Genomic DNA, 17,586 nt, shown 5'->3' with positions numbered 1-17,586 from the left:
TCGGCACAGGTGGGTCATTAATAGGGATGAATAAGTAGGTATAGTATCACTCGCACCTCTGGAGTATTGGGTGTGTAAAGGGAAGCCGCTAGTTCAAACAATGGGTATAGTTTATAAATGGATATAGGTAAAAAACTGCCCTAAACCCTATAGTGGAGGGCTAATATAATCCTACCACAATATTGGTTGTGTGACAATAATCATGAAAAATGCATAAACAAATTGCTCTGTGTTAAGGTATTGCTACCTTGTGCCCATATAGTAAATTAGTATGCAAAAAAAAGAAAAGAAAAAAGTGTCACAGTTGTACTTGTAAAATTATGAAATAGTAAAAGCAACAATTATTCACCATCAATGTCCAAATATTAAAGTGCAAATATAAACCATCGATGTGCTGACAAATGGTCTCTATGTGAATAGGTGACGTCCATAAAGTGCAATATAATGTGCTAGCAAATAATCATAAAATAAATAACGGCCATAAAGTGCAATAGATAGTGCTAGCAAAAAAATCTCAAGGTGGTACAAAATATATATAGTCTGTAACAGGATATTGCTGGTATATAAAAATCTCAAGGTGGTACAAAATATATATAGTCTGTAACAGGATATTGCTGGTAGAAGATTTTAACCCATTCCTGACCAGGCCATATTTTGTGATTCGGCACTGCGTTACTTTAACGGACAATTGCGCGGTCGTGCGATGCTGTACCCAAATTAAATGTATGTCATTTTTTTCTCCACAAATAGAGCTTTCTTTTGGTGGTATTTGATCACCTGTGCGATTTTTACTTTTTGCGCTATATACAAAAAAAGAGCGACAATTTTGAAAAAACAACAATATTTTTCACATTTTTTTATATGAAATTCCCCCCCAAAAAAATGTAAAAATCAAAATTTTTTAACATTTTAGGCCAATTTGTTTTCTGCTACATATTTTTGGTAAAAAAAATCGCAATAACCGTATTTTGATTGGTTTGCGCAAAAGTTATCGCAGCTACTAACTAAGGGAAATTTATGTAATTTTTATTGTTTTTTTTTAACTAGTAATGGCGGCGATCTGTGATTTTTTTTTTTTTTTTTTGCGGTACTGCGACATTGCGGCGGACAGATCGGACCCTTGACTGACATTTTTGACACTTTTGGGGGTACCAGTGACATCACTACAGTAATCAGTGCTATACATATGCACTGTTACTGTAAAAATGACACTGGCAGGGAAGGGATTAACTTTTAATGGTGATCAAGAGGTTAATGTATGCCTGGTGCTTACTGACGTGTGTGGGGGGGAGGGGACTGTGTGACACAGGCACATATCGCAGGTTGAGCTATGCTGAATCCTGCAATCTGTCACTGTTTGTCACTTAGGAGATCCGCCCGGGATTTGTGCTAGTAGGGATGTGCGGGCTAATCATGCAGATTAGTGCTCAATGTTTTTTTTGTTTTTTTTTGGGGTGGGGAGATTTTTGCTGACACATAATGCTCATACATATTGGGGGGGTGGCGGCGCAATTTGGCATGTTTGCCCTGGGATATAGGTGACCTTTTACTGGCACTGCCTGGGATATGTTGTATGTTAAAAATATATGTTTTTAACATACAACATTTAAAAAAAATGTTTTTTATCTAAAAAAAAAGATATGTTAAAAATTCTCCCAGGGTTACTTACTCTGCTGTTCACTGGCTGTGCCTGACTTATGAGTCCTGACCCTTACACTGTATAATTTATATTGCACATTACATACTCCTGACCCCTGCACTATATACTCTATGTTGTACATTACATACTCCTGATCCCTGCATTACATACTCTATGTTGTACATTACATACTCCTGACCCCTGCACTATATACTCTATGTTGTACATTACATACTCCTGACCCCTGCACTATATACTCTATGTTGTACATTGCATACTCCTGACCCCTGCACTATATACTCTATGTTGTACATTACATACTCCTGACCCCTGCACTATATACTCTATGTTGTACATTACATACTCCTGACTTTTGCACTATATACTCTATGTTGTACATTACATACTCCTGTCCCCTGCACTATATACTCTGTATTGTACATTACATACTCCTGACTTCTGCTCTCTCCCCTCTCCCCTCTACCGACTGCTATATATATACATAATATAGATTCTCTTTTGTTACACCCATTTCCTACCAGCTGGACATTTTATATCGGTAGATAGTGAGTAGGTGTCTCGCATATCAAGGCGTGACCTGGCCTAGGTCCAGACTGAGACTGTCATTTACTATCATACAGCAGGTCTTGACTTGGTGTGTGGCTCCCAGGACACCTAGTCACCCTCTACCATTTACTAGTTACCTTGAGGGGGGAATTGTAAGATTCGCAGAGACAAAGCTGCCTGATGTGGGCGGAGTCCTGGTTTAGGGGAACCAATCTGCTGATGTCTAGTAATAATCTTTGTATTTCTATTTTAGTACATGGACGGGAGATGAGGAAAACCTCAGAGGATTGTCTCACTTTGTCTCCAGACTGTAAAGTAGAAGATGAGGACATCACACAGTATAGTCCAGGAGAAAACCCGGCTACCTCAAATGTCCATCCGGCACCACACAGTGTAGATGGACCATCGTATTCCTCTTATCCTGAGGAACCCCAGATTGTGAGGGACAGTGCCGGACCATCGTATTCCTCTTATCCTGAGGAACCTCAGACTGTGAGGGACGGTGCGGGACCATCGTATTCCTCTTATCCTGAGGAACCTCAGACTGTGAGGGACGGTGCGGGACCATCGTATTCCTCTTATCCTGAGGAATCTCAGACTGTGAGGGAAAGTGCCGGACCATCGTATTCCTCTTATCCTGAGGAACCTCAGACTGTGAGGGACAGTGCCGGACCATCGTATTCCTCTTATCCTGAGGAACCTCAGACTGTGAGGGACGGTGCCGGACCATCGTATTCCTCTTATCCTGAGGAACCTCAGACTGTGAAGGACGGTGCCGGACCATCGTATTCCTCTTATCCTGAGGAACCTCAGACTGTGAGGGATGGTGCCGGACCATCGTATTCCTCTTATCGTGAGGAACCTCAGACTGTGAGGTACAGTGCCGGACCATCGTATTCCTCTTATCCTGAGGAACCTCAGACTGTGAGGGACAGTGCTATCCTTACAACAGATAAGAGGTTTTCCTGTACTGAGTGCGGGAAGTGTTTTCATTTTAAATCCAAGCTTAATGTGCATAAAAGATCTCACTTCAGGGAGAAGCCGTATTCCTGTCCTGAGTGTGGGCAATGTTATTCATTGAAGTCCAATCTTTCCACACCTCAGAGATGTCACACGGGGGAGAAGCCGTATTCCTGTCCTGAGTGTGGGAAATGTTTTTCACGGAAGTCCAATCTTTCCACACATCAGAGATGTCACACGGGGGAGAAGCATTTTTCCTGTCCTGAGTGCGGGAAATGTTTTACACAGAAAGGCAATCTTTCCGCTCATCAGAGATCTCACACCGGTGAGAAGCCATATTCCTGTCCTGAGTGTGGGAAATGTTTTTCACGGAAGTCCACTCTTTCCATGCATCAGAGATTGCACACTGGTGAGAAGCCGTATTCCTGTCCTGAGTGCGGGAAATGTTTTTCAGAGAAGTCCGCTCTTTCCAAGCATCAGAGATTGCACACTGGTGAGAAGCCGTATTCCTGTCCTGAGTGCGGGAAATGTTTTTCAGCGATGTCCAATCTTTCCAGGCATCAGAGATTGCACACGGGTGAGAAGCCGTATTCCTGTCCTGAGTGCAGGAAATTTTTTTCAGAGAAGTCCACTCTTTCCACACATCAGAGATCGCACACTGGTGTGAAGTTGTATTCCTGTCCCGAGTGCGGGAAATGTTTTGCACAGAAGTCCTCTCTTTCCAGACATCAGAGATCTCACACGGGTGAGAAGCCACTTTCCTGTCCTGAGTGAGGGAATTGTTCCTCACTGAAGTCCTGTCTTCCTGTACATCAGGGGTCCCACACAACCCTGGAGGTGTATTAGTGCCTTGAGTGCGGGAAATGTCTTCTATATGAATGTTGGTGGACATGTGGGGAAGAAGCAAAAATGAAGTAGGGAAGGAAACAGAGAGACCGTAACCTAAAGAATGGTTGCAAAAAATTGGGATGCTCACAACTGCAATATTCAAAAAGTCAAATCTTTATTGAAAAACGGCACAGTTATAACAAAAGGTGCACCTCCCGTACCGGGATGGTGACACAAGATAGAGGATCAGACACATATAAAACTGTAAACAGTTAAAACCACAAAAACAAACAAACACACGCTACAGGCCACACCACCTCGGTGAGGAACACAAAGTCTATCGCTGCACTACAGCGATCCTGCAGTATATGGTCTAAATAGATCATGTAATACTGCCACAACCGCGGATATGCAGCCGGCATGCCACCACAGTCAGATGCTCAGGTAATGGGACATCCTAACTTGAATGGCCCCCAATGAAGAACAGTCAGCATACATTGAAATTATTGTCGTGTCAATACATGTCAAACACAAGACCAAGATGTATGATTTGTATGGAAGATATGTGACACACTCTAGAGACAGGTAGGTGCCAGTCTGATGTATGTATACTGCAGCTATCCACCAGCGTGGCTCACAGTGCATCCCCTATGGGGAAATATGAACACTCCAGACTATTCAATCACTAAAGTATTGGTCCTCATCTACTAGTATGGATGGTGTCACATAAATGTCAGTTATGGCAATTGAAATACGACATCCAGTACTGATAACAGCAACAGTTGCTGAAAGGGGCAGGTAGGGATAGGGGAGGGGAAGAGGCTGGGAACATGGATAGATGCTACAAAAGTTCCAGATCATGAGGGGTCATACATGGCATGGAGCGGGTCCCTGGAATATCGCCACTAATGGATGATCAAGTCGATAGCGTTGGCCCGAATTGGACAATGAAAAAGGATGGAATATGGTGGCCAGTTACATCTATCATAAGGCAACTTCAAATGGGTGTGCCTATGGGCGCGGGGAGAGACGCTGCATATCCGAGGCAGCAAGGGCTCTCACCAGGCAAGTACCTAGCGGTATACTGTGTAGTGAGCCACGCTCATTCAGAGCAGATGGAGTAGGTTCAAACAGAAGGCTTACCGCTATTGCAGGGTACAGTATCTCTTAGAAACCTGGTGATCACGGCCCGGTTCTCTATCCCCTTAGCTTTCTGCGGCGTCTTCTTCCAATAGTGTCACCTCCAGGTCTATTGCATACTGGGTAGATCCCACCTCCTAAGGCATCAACCTGGATAGGTCCTGTGGGCCACTTCCGTCCTTCCTCATGCGAGCAGCGTTAGCCCGGAGTCCTCCGTTATCCGACAAACATTAGGCAAACTCCAGTGTGTGGACAGTTCCCCGTGGTGGGTGGGCGGTAGCGCGTGACGTCAGCGCGTTTCGCATGTGTGAAACACGGTTCGTCAGGACGTCATTGTGTGGGCGGGGGATTCTTTTAAAGGTGTTGCTAAATTAGTGATTGAATACTTCTGAAACACACAGGTGGATAATCCAGACCGCACCTAACAGAGCGCCATCTAGTGTATGTCTTAAAAACATTGAGAACTTCTTACATGTTACTTGTCTATCGCTATGAGGAAAAACAAGTATTAGACATATGTGTAAGGTAAACGCCATTCTTGAAGTCAGAGAGCATATGGAGGCAGTGATGCCATACAAAAACATAAACATATATCAAAGGGTTATATCCCTAATAGTTTCCGGGGAGGCCTTATGAATACAGAGGGGGAAATCCAGAGGAAACACAAAATAATTTAATTTAAATTTAAATTTAGATAAGTGCCAATCCACTACAAAAACAATAGAGCTGTATTAGTTACCTATATACTCCCGGTACCAGCAATGCAATAGAGAGTATATATGAATGAATACTTGTAGACTAACTCAACCTTAGTCCAGGAGTACCTTAACACTTAGTCTGTATGGACAGGGGATATAGTGTCACCCATATCACTTTCACATAGTATCGTCAGACATTGGTAATTATGGTTTGGTGACCTACGTTTGCTGTGCATAAGAATATAAGATACATTGTGCCAATATGTGCCACCCTCATCCTTTTAGCGCCAAGGGTTACCGCTTAGGGGACTCTAAGATGATGGATGAGGGGGGGGGGGAAGTGGGAGGAGGAGGAGGCGGATTATCATGAGTGGAGTTTTTAAGGCTTGAGAAACACTTTCAAACTCATTTCGGTATTGAGGCCTTGATGTGTCAAGGTCTGTAAACGAAAGATCCAAGCTTTCTCCTCCATGAGTAATACTCTATCATAATCTCCCCTCCTGGAGAAGCACATCCTGATATACACGTCAGATATACTCCATGGCTGATCTTCATCATGTAAGAAACACTTCATAAGGAGATCAGAGACCACCAAAGACATGGATGAAGTGTTGTCCCGTGTTGGCCATTGATAGCCGGAGAAAAATAAAAATGGAGTCCTTACCTTTCATTGGCTGAGTGCATTTTGTGCGGGAAGATTTCACAAACACTTACAGATCTGGTTGTTATAAATGTGTTGATGAAATGTGACCCGCATTCCCCCAGTCATGGTGAATTGGGATTTCCTATAATGGTCAGTTCCATCTAGTGGCCATAATCTGCTTTCCTGACAGATGTCCATGGCAGCATACGTTTGGGTAGCCCCGCCCTCGTTCCTCCCCATAAGACCCGCCCCCCATAAATGTTCAGGATAAGCCAATGGCTGCGTTCCTTTTTTTTCCTCCTCACTTATAGGACCATTTTTGTATGAAGTTTTCCTACCTATTGGAAGTATTTGTGGGCGGGTCTCGTGCTGGGCAGCTGTGCGGGATGTCAGGAGCTTCCTTTGGTATCCAGAAGTCTTCCAGGATCTCCCGAGTGGTCATTGAGTCCCCAGCTATCAGCGGGGTGGTGTTATGGCACACATATGTAGAGGATTCATGCCTGGAGAGTGGGTCCTGCCATCGCTGGCCATTTGCATTGGCTGGGAACCCAGCTGTTAGCGGGTGGCCATTTACAGTTAGACATGTGAAATTCGTTTCGGTGCGAATACAAATTCCAACAAATTTTTGGTTATTCCTAGATTCGGATGTATCCAAATCTCCACATGAAATTGTAATGAATTTAGTTGAAATCTGTTAAAATTAGTTTTGTTTATTCATTTTCTAATTAATTCTAACTTTTCAGAACAATAAGAATTCGGATCAGTCAAAAAACAATCGACCGATGCAAATTCTGTGTGAAGAAATAGCTGGTTGTTAAGTGGGAAGCCGGCCGCCCTCATCCTTACTGCGTGGTCCCCTTGCCCCCCCCCCCCCAGTCCATACCCGGCCCTTCGGGGGCCCACATTTACAAAAAAAAAACAGCGTGGGTTCTCCCCTAGAATCCATACCAGACTCTATATCCCAACATGCAGCCTGGCAGGTCAGGAAAGTGGGAGGGATGAGTAAGGGCCCCCCTCCTTAACCATACCAGGCCACATGTTCTCAACAAGGGGGGTTTAGTGCTTTGGGGAAGCTCTTCCCCCCACCCAAAAGAACCTTGTCCCCATGTTGATTGTGACAGGGGCCTCTTCCCCACAACCGTGGCCTGTGTTTGTGGGGGTCTGCAGGCAGGGGGCTTGTCGTAATATGAAAGCCCCTTTTACCAATGTGGGCCCCCAGATCCCGCCCCCCCCCCCATGTGAATGAGTATCGGGATCATAGTACCCATACCTATTCACCAACTATTGTCAAAAAGTAATAAAAACACACACAATTTTTGATAAATCCTTTATTAAAAAAATAACTACTGCAGGCTCCTCCTCCATTTGACATTTCTTACATAGGTAAGGGGCGGGGTCACCTGGTGGCACTGCCCCCTTCCGACGTTATGGACCAGTGCATGCTGGATCCCTGACGTCAGAAGAGGCGGTGCCACCAGGTGATGTAGACAGGTGGCCTCGACCCTTACCTATATTAACCGCCGTATATGTACAGTGGCCGGGTGGGAGTCTCGTCCTGATTGGACGTTCCCAAACGTCCTGCAGAAGGAGCGAGATCGCGCCGCCGCGGGTACGCACAGCGGCGTGATCTCGATTGTGCCTGTGTCCCTCGGACACAGAGCAACAAGTTTTGGCAGGAGGGCCCTGTGATTGGCCCTCCTGATCACATGATGGCTGTGTCCAATCACAGCCATCATGTAATGTAAATACAGCCGTTGTAACGGCTTTGATCTCTTCTTCTCCTCACACAGATCCTGTCAGTGAGAAGAAGACGATCTGTGCTGCAGCCAGGGGATCAGTGAGTTTTACTAATTACTCACTGATCACAAGGGGGGTTTGTGCTTGTAATCAGAACATTGATTACCAGTGCAGCCCTGGGGGGGGGGGTGCCACTAGAGCCACCAGGGATGCCCACCCATGACCGACAGGGATGCCCACCATGGCCACCAGGGATGGCAATCAGGGCTCAGGCAGCCTGCCAGTGGTGCCCTCCCTATCAGTGCTGCCCACCAATGCCATCTATCAGTGCTGCCCACCAGTGCCCATTATTGCCATCTATCAGTGCCGCCCACCAGTGCCCATTATTGCCCACCAGTGCTGCCCATCAGTGCCACCTATCAGTGCCCATCAGTGCTGCATATCAGTGCTACCTATCAGTGCTGCATATCAGTGCCACCCCATCAGTGCCTCCTCATCAGTGCCTGTCAGTGCGGCCTCATCAGTGCAGGAAAAAACATATCTATTTACAAAATTTTATAACATAAACAAAAAAACTTTTTTTTTTCAAACTTTTCGGTCTTTTTTTTATTTGTGCACCAAAAAAGAAAAAACCTTGCGGTGATCAAATACCACCAAAAGAAAGCTCTATTTGTAGGGAAAAAATGACCGTGCAATTGTCATTCAAAATGCAACAGTGCTAAAAGCTGAAAATTGGTCTGGGAAGGAAGGGGGTTTAAGTGCCCGGTATTGAGGTGGTTAAGGATATGAAATGGGGAGCCTGCAGTAGGCAGAGGGCCTCCATGGCGGCGAGAGTGTCTTTTGTTATTTATTTTCTCGGGTGCGGCGGGCGTTGTGATTGATAACTGATCTACATCGGGGGGAGGTTGGATTTTATTTTTTAATAAACTATTTTTCAAAAATAGTGTGTGTGTTTTTATTACTTTTTGACACTTTTGGTGAATAGGTACAGGCACTATGGTCCCGATACTCATTCACATGGGGGGGGGGGGGGGCAGGATCTGGGGGCCCCCTTGGTAAAATGGGCTTTCAGAGACGCAGACCCCCACAACCACAGGCCATGGTTGTGGGGAAGAGACCCTTGTCCCTATCAACATGGGGACAGGGTGCTTTGGCGTGGGGGGGGGCAGAGGTGCCCCAAAGCACCCCCCCCCCATTTTGAAGGCATGTGGTCTGGTATGGGTTAGGAGGGGGGCGCTCGCTCGCCCCCCCCCCCCTTTCCTTACTTGCTGAACTGCATGCTTAGGTAAAGGTCACAACGTTTATTTTTTTACATTTTGGCGTGGATGGGCCGGGGGGGAGGGGACACCACGTCATTTTTTTTAAACATTTTTCTATTGCCAGGCAATACCCACATTCTTTTCTTTCCATTCATCTGTCAGTGGGGAAGCCCGCTGACAGCTGATGAGTCATCGGTTCTTAAGGATGCGGGCGGCCGGCTTCCCAGCCCCCTGCTTAGCAACCCGCTATTCTTCACACAGAATTCGAATCAGTCGATCGTTTTTCGACTAATTGGAATTCCGATCGCTCTGAAAAGTTGAAATTCGTTAGAAAATTAATAAACAAAACTAATTTTACCAAAACCGAAAAGAAATTTAACGAAAACTAAACAAAAGTAAACAAATTCTGAAACCAAACTAAAGGAATTCTATAACAAAACGAAATTAGTAGTCTACGTTTCCACGAATGCGCCTACAAAGTCACGCGATTTCAAGTGTGACTGTGTACTGCGACTTGTATGTGACTTTACAGCGACTTTACCAACGACTTCGTGCGACTTTGATGTTCTGCGATTTGTTCAAAGTGATTCCTTTTCCTGCTGAAAGTTATGTAATTCCTTTTAGAAATTCCAATGTAATAATGGTTCTGTCCCCTGGTAATAGGATGCTATTGCATAAAGTATCCCACGTTCCATCACAGTCCAATTTTGTTTAAGCTTTTTTGTTATTTTTTTTTTTCTTATATTTCTGTTTATGTGCAAGTGCATTTAAATTCTGTATATATTTCCATTTTTAGATATAATAAAACTACGTTGCTTTATCTTCTGTTGTTCTGTGTTCCCAGTATATATACCTATATACCATAACAGACAGTAATCAAAGTACTCTACAACAACCAAAAAACACACAGATTATGTAACAAGGTTATTTTTTATTTATTTTTTTATTTTTTCTGCATAAATTCTCCAAAAATAAACGTTATTTTGCAATAATCATTACAAATGGTTTGGTTTTTTCCAGCACCAAAACACAAAAAATATATAAATTAACAGGTAAAAAAATAACAAAATTTTTCTTTATTGGACTTCAAACAAGAAAAAACTGTTGGGCCTTGAGAATATGACATATTTTTATTTTCCTGACAGACTCCATGGCAGCACACGTATGGGTAGGCTCCGCCTCCTCTCCTACCCTATAGGACCCCACTCCCATAAATTTTTGCTCCAAGCCAGGAGCCGTGTTCCTTTTTTGTCCTCCTTCCGCAAGAGAAGTCTTACCTTATAGGATGCGTTTTCTTACATACCTGGTGGCGTGTGGCTTTCCTGGATGATGCCTTTCTACCTTAGTCCAGCAATCTCAGTACTACTGGGTGGACCCGGGCAATTTGAAATGATGCCGGAAGATGCCATAAATCCTGAATGAGAGGTGGGCTGCATCGCTTGGCCAAACGTCCTTGCTACTAGCGGGAGGCCCTTATGCCCTGACGCACACGCTAGTCTCCGGTTGAGGAGCGTTCCAGGTCCTTCGGTCGGTATTGGTGGTAATGTATTGCTTACTTTATACTTTATATCGTTTTGCTTCCTGGTTAGTATGGCGGCTGGAGCGCTCCTGCGTTCCAGGCCGTCGCTCTCGGCTCCTCCCCCTGCCTCCTGATTCCCAGTTGGGTGTTCATTGCGAGGCTTGGTTCCTAAGTGGTCTGCGCATGTGCGCACGCCACTTCCGGTCCTCCATGACGCGGTGGCGTCGGGGGGGGCGTGGCTTTACGGCTCCCGGGAAATTTAAACAGCTGATGGAGCTGTCATTCTTGGGATGTCTGTGGGCTTTTGCGGCGGCCTCCCCACGCTGTGTCTCTGCCTGTGTTTGGTAAGTCCTGTGCTGGGTCAGTCCTGCTTGAATGGGGGAGGGGAAAGGCGGCTATGGGAAGGTAAGATTGAGTTCTTACATCCTTCCTATTGCAGGTTATCTCGCTGTGATTTGCAATGGATGCCTCACCGCCCCCCGGTGGCCAGTCCCTGCGCAACAGGTGAGCTTTAGCTTTTAACTCTCGCTTGTCTGCCAGCTGGCTTACTGTAGCCTGAGCTTTTCTTTCCTTTGTTTTCAGCCCTTTTAGGTCTGACCAACGTCCTGCATCGGGATCAAAGGATAGATCACCTTCAGGCCATCACCATGCATCATCCAAATCCAGGCACCATAGATCCAGATCTAGGTCTAGGCCCCATGATGATTGTCCAAGCCGGTCTTCCCGACATGCTGACCGCCCCGCACACAAATCTTGCTGGGGTTGTAGGGCTGTAGTCCCTGAGGATAGATCCTTGTGTGATGCCTGCTATTCTCGGGCAATCAAGGAAAAACAAGTCCCAGATCCACCAGTGGAAACCCTGGTCAGGCGGATCGTGCAAGAATCCTTAAGGGATTGGGATTCCAACCGGCTGTCTGGGCATACAACTGATACTCCAGTTCTCCCTCAGAGGGAAGACGTAGAGCCAGGCACTTCCCAGCCGAGTCGCTTCTCGGATTCCTCTGAAAGTGAGGATGACCTAGAAGACCAAAGTTCAGGTTTTGATTTTGCCATGATCTCTCCGCTAGTAAGAGCGGTAAAAGAGGCGTTAAAATGGGAAGAGCCAGCAGACTCCCCAGCAAAACAGAAGAAATACTTTAAACATCTCAAGAAAGAACGGGATCATTTCCCTTTTCTGAATGAGCTGGGGGAAATCATTACAGACGAATGGCATGGAGTTGAAAGAAAGAATTCCTTATCGTCCAAATTTTCCAGGTTATATCCTTTTAAGACCGACAAAGTGAAGCATCTTGATTCTGCACCTACAATAGACGCAGCCTTGATGAGGCTAGTCAAACACGTTACCCTACCTTTGGAAGATTCCGTCTCATTTAAAGATGGTCTGGATAGACGAATTGATACGGATCTCAAAAAGATCTATCTGTTAGCTGGTATGACCTGCAAGCCAGCCCTAGCCCTTGCAGCCACATCCAAAGCTATGGAGGCTTGGGTAGATAACGTGGAGAGCACACTGAAAGGTGTCTCAGAAGAAGCAGCCAGAAGCTCGGCTGTGTATGAACTAAGGTTAGCAACGGCCTTTTTGGGAGAGGCTTCCATTGATATCATTCGCCTGGTGGCGCGGGTCATGCTCTCTTCTGTCACGGCCAAACGTGCTTTATGGTTACGTCCCTGGCTGGCCGATCCTGCTTCCAAACAAGCCTGGTGCAGGATTCCGTTTGAGGGTGCGTCCCTTTTTGGCAACAAGCTGGACAGTGCCATTACCCGTGCCACTGGTGGTAAATCAGGTTTCCTCCCTCAGGATCGCCGTTTGTTTGACCGCAGAAGGTTTCAGCACAAACCAAGTTCGGATCGATCCAGAGAAGCTCGATCTTACAGGCCTGGACGTGAGTTCAGAAAGAATTGGAAAAGATCTCAACCTACAGGTCAGAAGTTCAACAAGGGAACACCTTCTAGTGGTCGGGAGACCACAAAGTCTTTTTGATATCAGGCCTGCTCAAGCGTTGCGAGTAGGCGCTCGTCTACGTCAGTTTGCGCACGTTTGGGCAGCCTCGATTACGGACCAGTGGACCGTCAAGACTGTGTCTCATGGTCACGTTTGGTCTTTCGAAGAAACTCCAATTCTGCGGTTCATCCCTACGGCTCTACCTCGCGTGGAAGAAAAGAAGTCAATTCTTCTGTCATACGTAGATTCCCTGATCTCTCAAGGTGCTGTCATCCCAGTTCCGGCCGAAGAAAGATTTCAAGGCCTTTATTCACCTCTATTCATGGTGCTAAAGAAAAACGGTTCTTGGAGACCGGTCATAGACCTGACTCATCTGAACTCTTTCATAAAGAAAGAGAGGTTCAGGATGGAGACACTCTTCACTATCCGCCAAGTGGTGCAACCAGAAGATTGGATGATCTCCATAGATCTAAAAGATGCCTATTTCCATGTCCCAGTGGCAGCAGAACTACAAAAGTTTCTTCGCTTTGCCGTGGGTCAAGTGCATCTCCAGTTTACCTGTCTCCCTTTCGGGCTTACCACCTCACCTCGAGTCTTTTCAAAGGTCTTACTGGCTATTGTAGCTCTGATCAGATCGAAAGGGATCCGACTGTTTCACTACTTAGACGATCTGCTTCTTCTTTCTCAAGACCAAGCACAGATTCTGCAACACAGATCTCAGGTAATCTCCACCCTTCAAGAATTCGGGTGGCTCTTGAATCTGGAGAAAAGCCATCTGGATCCGTCAAAATCCTTGATCTTCCTGGGGGCACTCTTCAACACCTCCAGAGGCACCATCTCTCTTCCAGTGGAGAAGATTCCGGTGATCCGCAGCAGAATACAACCGGCAATGTCAACTCCTTATCTTCGGGCATCACAGTGTCTGAAAATAATAGGGACCATGGTCTCCACGGCCCCCATGGTCAAGTGGGCACAGTGGAGGATGAGGCCCTTTCAAATCGGTTTCCTCCGCCAATGGAGCTCTGGGAATCCAGACACTCCTGTACGGATAACATCCTCTATGAGGGCGAGTCTGTCTTGGTGGCTACAACGGGAAAATCTCCTGAATTGTCATTCGATCGTTCCCGTTCCTTGGATCGTGGTGACATCGGATGCCAGCCAGACGGGCTGGGGTGCGCACTGCCTGTCAGAGGTGGCCCAGGGCAGGTGGGACTTTCCCACCCTCGGGTTGGTCTCAAATGTCCTGGAGCTTCGGGCAGCTTTTCGTGCCATCATGGCTTTCCGTCACTTGGTGAAAGGGTCCTCGGTCCTTCTACGGCTAGACAATACGACGGCAGTCGCATATATCAAGAGGCAAGGGGGCACCCGCAGTTCCTCCCTTCTGGAAGAAGTGAAACCGATCATGGCATGGGCCCAACGGAATCTTGCCAATCTATCAGCTGCTTATCTTCCAGGAGTCCAGAACGTTCAGGCAGATTTTCTGTCAAGAACCAATCTAGACAACAACGAATGGTCTCTTCATCCAGAAACCTTCAAGTGGGTCATCTCTCTGGGGATTCTTCCGGAAGTAGACCTGTTTGCCTCTCCAAACAATGCCAAACTGACGAAATTCTACTCGAGATGGCGTTACCCCCAAGCCTACGGGGTAGATGCTCTGACGGACCACTGGAAGTTCCACAAAGCATATGCTTTTCCCCCGGTCCCAGTGATATTCAAGTTCCTGCAGAGACTCAGGAGAGAGAGGGTAGAAATCATAGCAATTCTTCCGTTTTGGCCAAGGAGGCCCTGATTTCCTCTGCTGCTCCAACTGAGCTTTCGGGATCCTGTTCCCCTGCCATTCAGGTCGGACCTTCTATCTCAGGGTCCAGTGCTGCATCCATGCCCAGCGCAGTTACATCTCATGGCATGGTCCTTGAGAGGGAAAGACTAAAAGCTCTTGGCTGTCCAAGTGCGGCAATGTCCACAATGATGAGTGCCAGGAGACCGGGCACCAACAAAGTCTACGAGAGGATCTGGTCTAAGTTTGAGGATTACATGTCTAATGAGTCTGATTTCATCACTAATCCTAAGATCCATCACATTCTGGGGTTCCTCCAGACAGGCTTAGACCTATCTCTGGCTGTTGGCTCTCTCAGAGTACAGATCTCAGCAATCTCTGCCTTCACGGGGACCTCATGGGCAAAACATCCTCTGGTCCGGCAGTTTTTCAGAGGTGCGTCAAGAATGAGACCTCCCAGGAAACCCAGGTTCCCCAAATGGGACCTTCCACTAGTCCTTGAGTTTCTCTCAACAACAGTTTTGGAACATGGAGATTCCTTCTTCCTCAAGAATCTGTCTATGAAGACGGCCTTTTTAGTAGCCATCACATCGGCTAAACGTGTCTCTGAAATTAGTGATCTAGGTTGCAAAGAACCTTTTCTGACATTTTTTCCTGATCGGGTTGTCCTGGTCCCTATGCTAGGGTCCAATCCGAAGGTAAATTCAGTTTTTCATGTCAACCAAGAGATTGTTTTACCTACATTCAAGTCTCAAGATGACCAGAGTACCCATCCGTTGGATGTGGGCGAAGTCCTTCAAACATACTTGAAGTTCACAGCTTCCTTTCGCAAGTCAGACTATCTATTTGTTCTCTTTTATGGAAAGAACAGAGGCAAGAGGGCTTCTTCCAGAACAATTTCTAGCTGGATAGTTCAGACCATCCAGTGGGCATATAGAGCCAAGGGACTGGCTCCCCCGGAAGTGGTGACGGCTCATTCCACCAGAGGGATTTCTACGTCTTGGGCGGCTTCCCTTCATGTTGCACCAGATGTCATTTGCAGAGCGGCCTCATGGTCCTCAATTAACACTTTCATGTCACACTATTGTGTTGAACCTGCTTCTTTATCCTCAGTTGATTTTGGTTTAAAGATTTTGTCTGTTGACGGTGCAAATTAAACCTATTTCTGTTTGACCAGCAGTTGCCCACCCGGGTGTGTATGGCTAGTTATTTCCCATACGTGTGCTGCCATGGAGTCTGTCAGGAAAACGGAAAATTTATATCAATACTTACCGTAATTTTCCTTTCCTGATAGAACTCCATGGCAGCAGGAGTTCCCTCCCATCTGCTGGAGTAGTCTATATATGGAACACGGCTCCTGGCTTGGAGCAAAAATTTATGGGAGTGGGGTCCTATAGGGTAGGAGAGGAGGCGGAGCCTACCCATACGTGTGCTGCCATGGAGTTCTATCAGGAAAGGAAAATTACGGTAAGTATTGATATAAATTTTCCGTTATTCTGCCTAAAATGGTACTTAACACCACCAAAAGAATGAAAAAAAAAATTACAACGGCTGGTAAAGTTATTGGTTCAGTCGACCCAGAACCTGAACTAGTGGATGGGCCAGGGTAATCAGTCGATGCTCCATGGTAGTATTGCCTTTCCTGAAAAAGCATAACCTGAGTGGGTGTAGGTGGCATAAGTTGGTGATTTTTCGGGGGGCCAAGGGTGGAAGAAATGGGGGGTGGAATTGTATGTAAAATGCGGGGCCTGAAGGGATTCAGCATATTACCGTAATCATCACAGTATGGGCGGTTTATTGGCGGGCCGTACAGTGTATTTGGTGGTGGTGGGTAATGGTGATAATAAGGGGGATATATGTGTGTGGGGGGCTTCCATACATGCTGAGGATGTTGTTGGCTCCTCAACCACAAAGGATTGAGTAGTTGACATCAAAGCCATCCTGAGCGCATATTTTTTCTCTGGGGGGACCTTTTTAAATATCCCTAAAATGACCGTGAGAAATGCTGTGTCTTCACACATGCTTTCGTTCATTTTAGTGGACATCTCATTGACCACCTGCAAAATTTTATCCATGGGTTTCACACCCTTGGCACTTGCCCTTGTAGATCTTGGGCAAGGTCTATGGACATCACTAGGCCCTGGTTCAGCATCCTCCTTAACAGGAGAAACATTCCTGGAAATAGGTCTTGACATGGTTCCCTCAGACTCTTCCTGGTCACCAGTATCATGGAATTGCTCCTCCTCCTCCTGTGACCCCTCTTACTGTGGCAAACCCTGTGAGCTGTCTTGCCAGCTTGCTTGGGTTCTGAAATATAATCATTAATTTTTATTTGTATGACTATTATTACATTTTATATGTAAACTACTGTACAGTATATAACTGCTGACAACTTACTCTCGTATCTCCAACACCGGCTTTAAAAATTCTAGCTCCTGGGCATGTGCATATGGGGCAAGTCTTGTAGACCCAGAACCACTCCTTCCTTCTCGCAGTTACGGAGATACCGGTTGTAACAGTCTTTGAGACTTCTCCATCTTGTTTGTAATGAGTGCACTGAAAAACAGACAATATTGACAATACCGGTACGGTACAGGGAATAATGGGTGCAAGCTGTGATGTGATAAGTTCCATATATGAAACACTTACATTTTTGTGACCGTTCTGTAGCTGATAAACAGTCCCAGTTTTCATAGTAGATGCGAGCCATTTCCAACCATGCTCTCTCCTTCTTCACATGGTCCTTGTATGATGGATCTCTGATATCATACACTGCTGGACGTTCTCTGACAAGCCGGATGATTTCTTCATTGCCATGAACTTGCTTGCTCTTTCTAGGCCTAGGCATGCTTCCTATATAGTCTAACACTCTCCTCT

General features: G+C 46.0%; 4 protein-coding genes across 4 annotated transcripts in view; 2 read left to right on the top strand and 2 right to left on the bottom strand.

Annotated features, from left to right (window-relative positions):
- Positions 1–17,557, bottom strand: part of LOC309548726 (uncharacterized protein) — a gene marked incomplete at its 5' end in the record, with an annotated part of 286,787 nt that extends 269,230 nt beyond the window's left edge. Inside the window, 2 exons of the mRNA XM_082248681.1 lie at positions 17,186–17,265; positions 17,359–17,557. Coding sequence (XP_082104807.1) covers positions 17,186–17,265; positions 17,359–17,557 — 279 coding nt within the window. The remainder of the gene's footprint in view (positions 1–17,185; positions 17,266–17,358) is intronic.
- Positions 1–17,586, bottom strand: part of LOC309550227 (uncharacterized protein) — a 1,381,219-nt gene that overhangs the window by 651,995 nt on the left and 711,638 nt on the right.
- LOC309548727 (uncharacterized protein) overlaps positions 1–17,586 on the top strand; it is a gene marked incomplete at its 5' end in the record, with an annotated part of 365,133 nt that overhangs the window by 7,388 nt on the left and 340,159 nt on the right. Inside the window, one exon of the mRNA XM_082248682.1 lies at positions 3,374–4,011. Coding sequence (XP_082104808.1) covers positions 3,374–3,940 — 567 coding nt within the window. The 3' untranslated portion in view covers positions 3,941–4,011. The remainder of the gene's footprint in view (positions 1–3,373; positions 4,012–17,586) is intronic.
- LOC309548725 (uncharacterized protein) overlaps positions 4,415–17,586 on the top strand; it is a gene marked incomplete at both ends in the record, with an annotated part of 79,092 nt that continues 65,920 nt past the window's right edge. The window contains one exon of the mRNA XM_082248680.1: positions 4,415–4,438. Coding sequence (XP_082104806.1) covers positions 4,415–4,438 — 24 coding nt within the window. The remainder of the gene's footprint in view (positions 4,439–17,586) is intronic.

This window comes from Pelophylax lessonae, assembly GCF_965119305.1.
Source record: "Pelophylax lessonae genome assembly, chromosome: 3".
NCBI lineage: Eukaryota > Metazoa > Chordata > Amphibia > Anura > Ranidae > Pelophylax > Pelophylax lessonae.
Note: the sequence above shows the minus strand (reverse complement) of the source record. Positions and strands in the feature narration are given on the sequence as shown.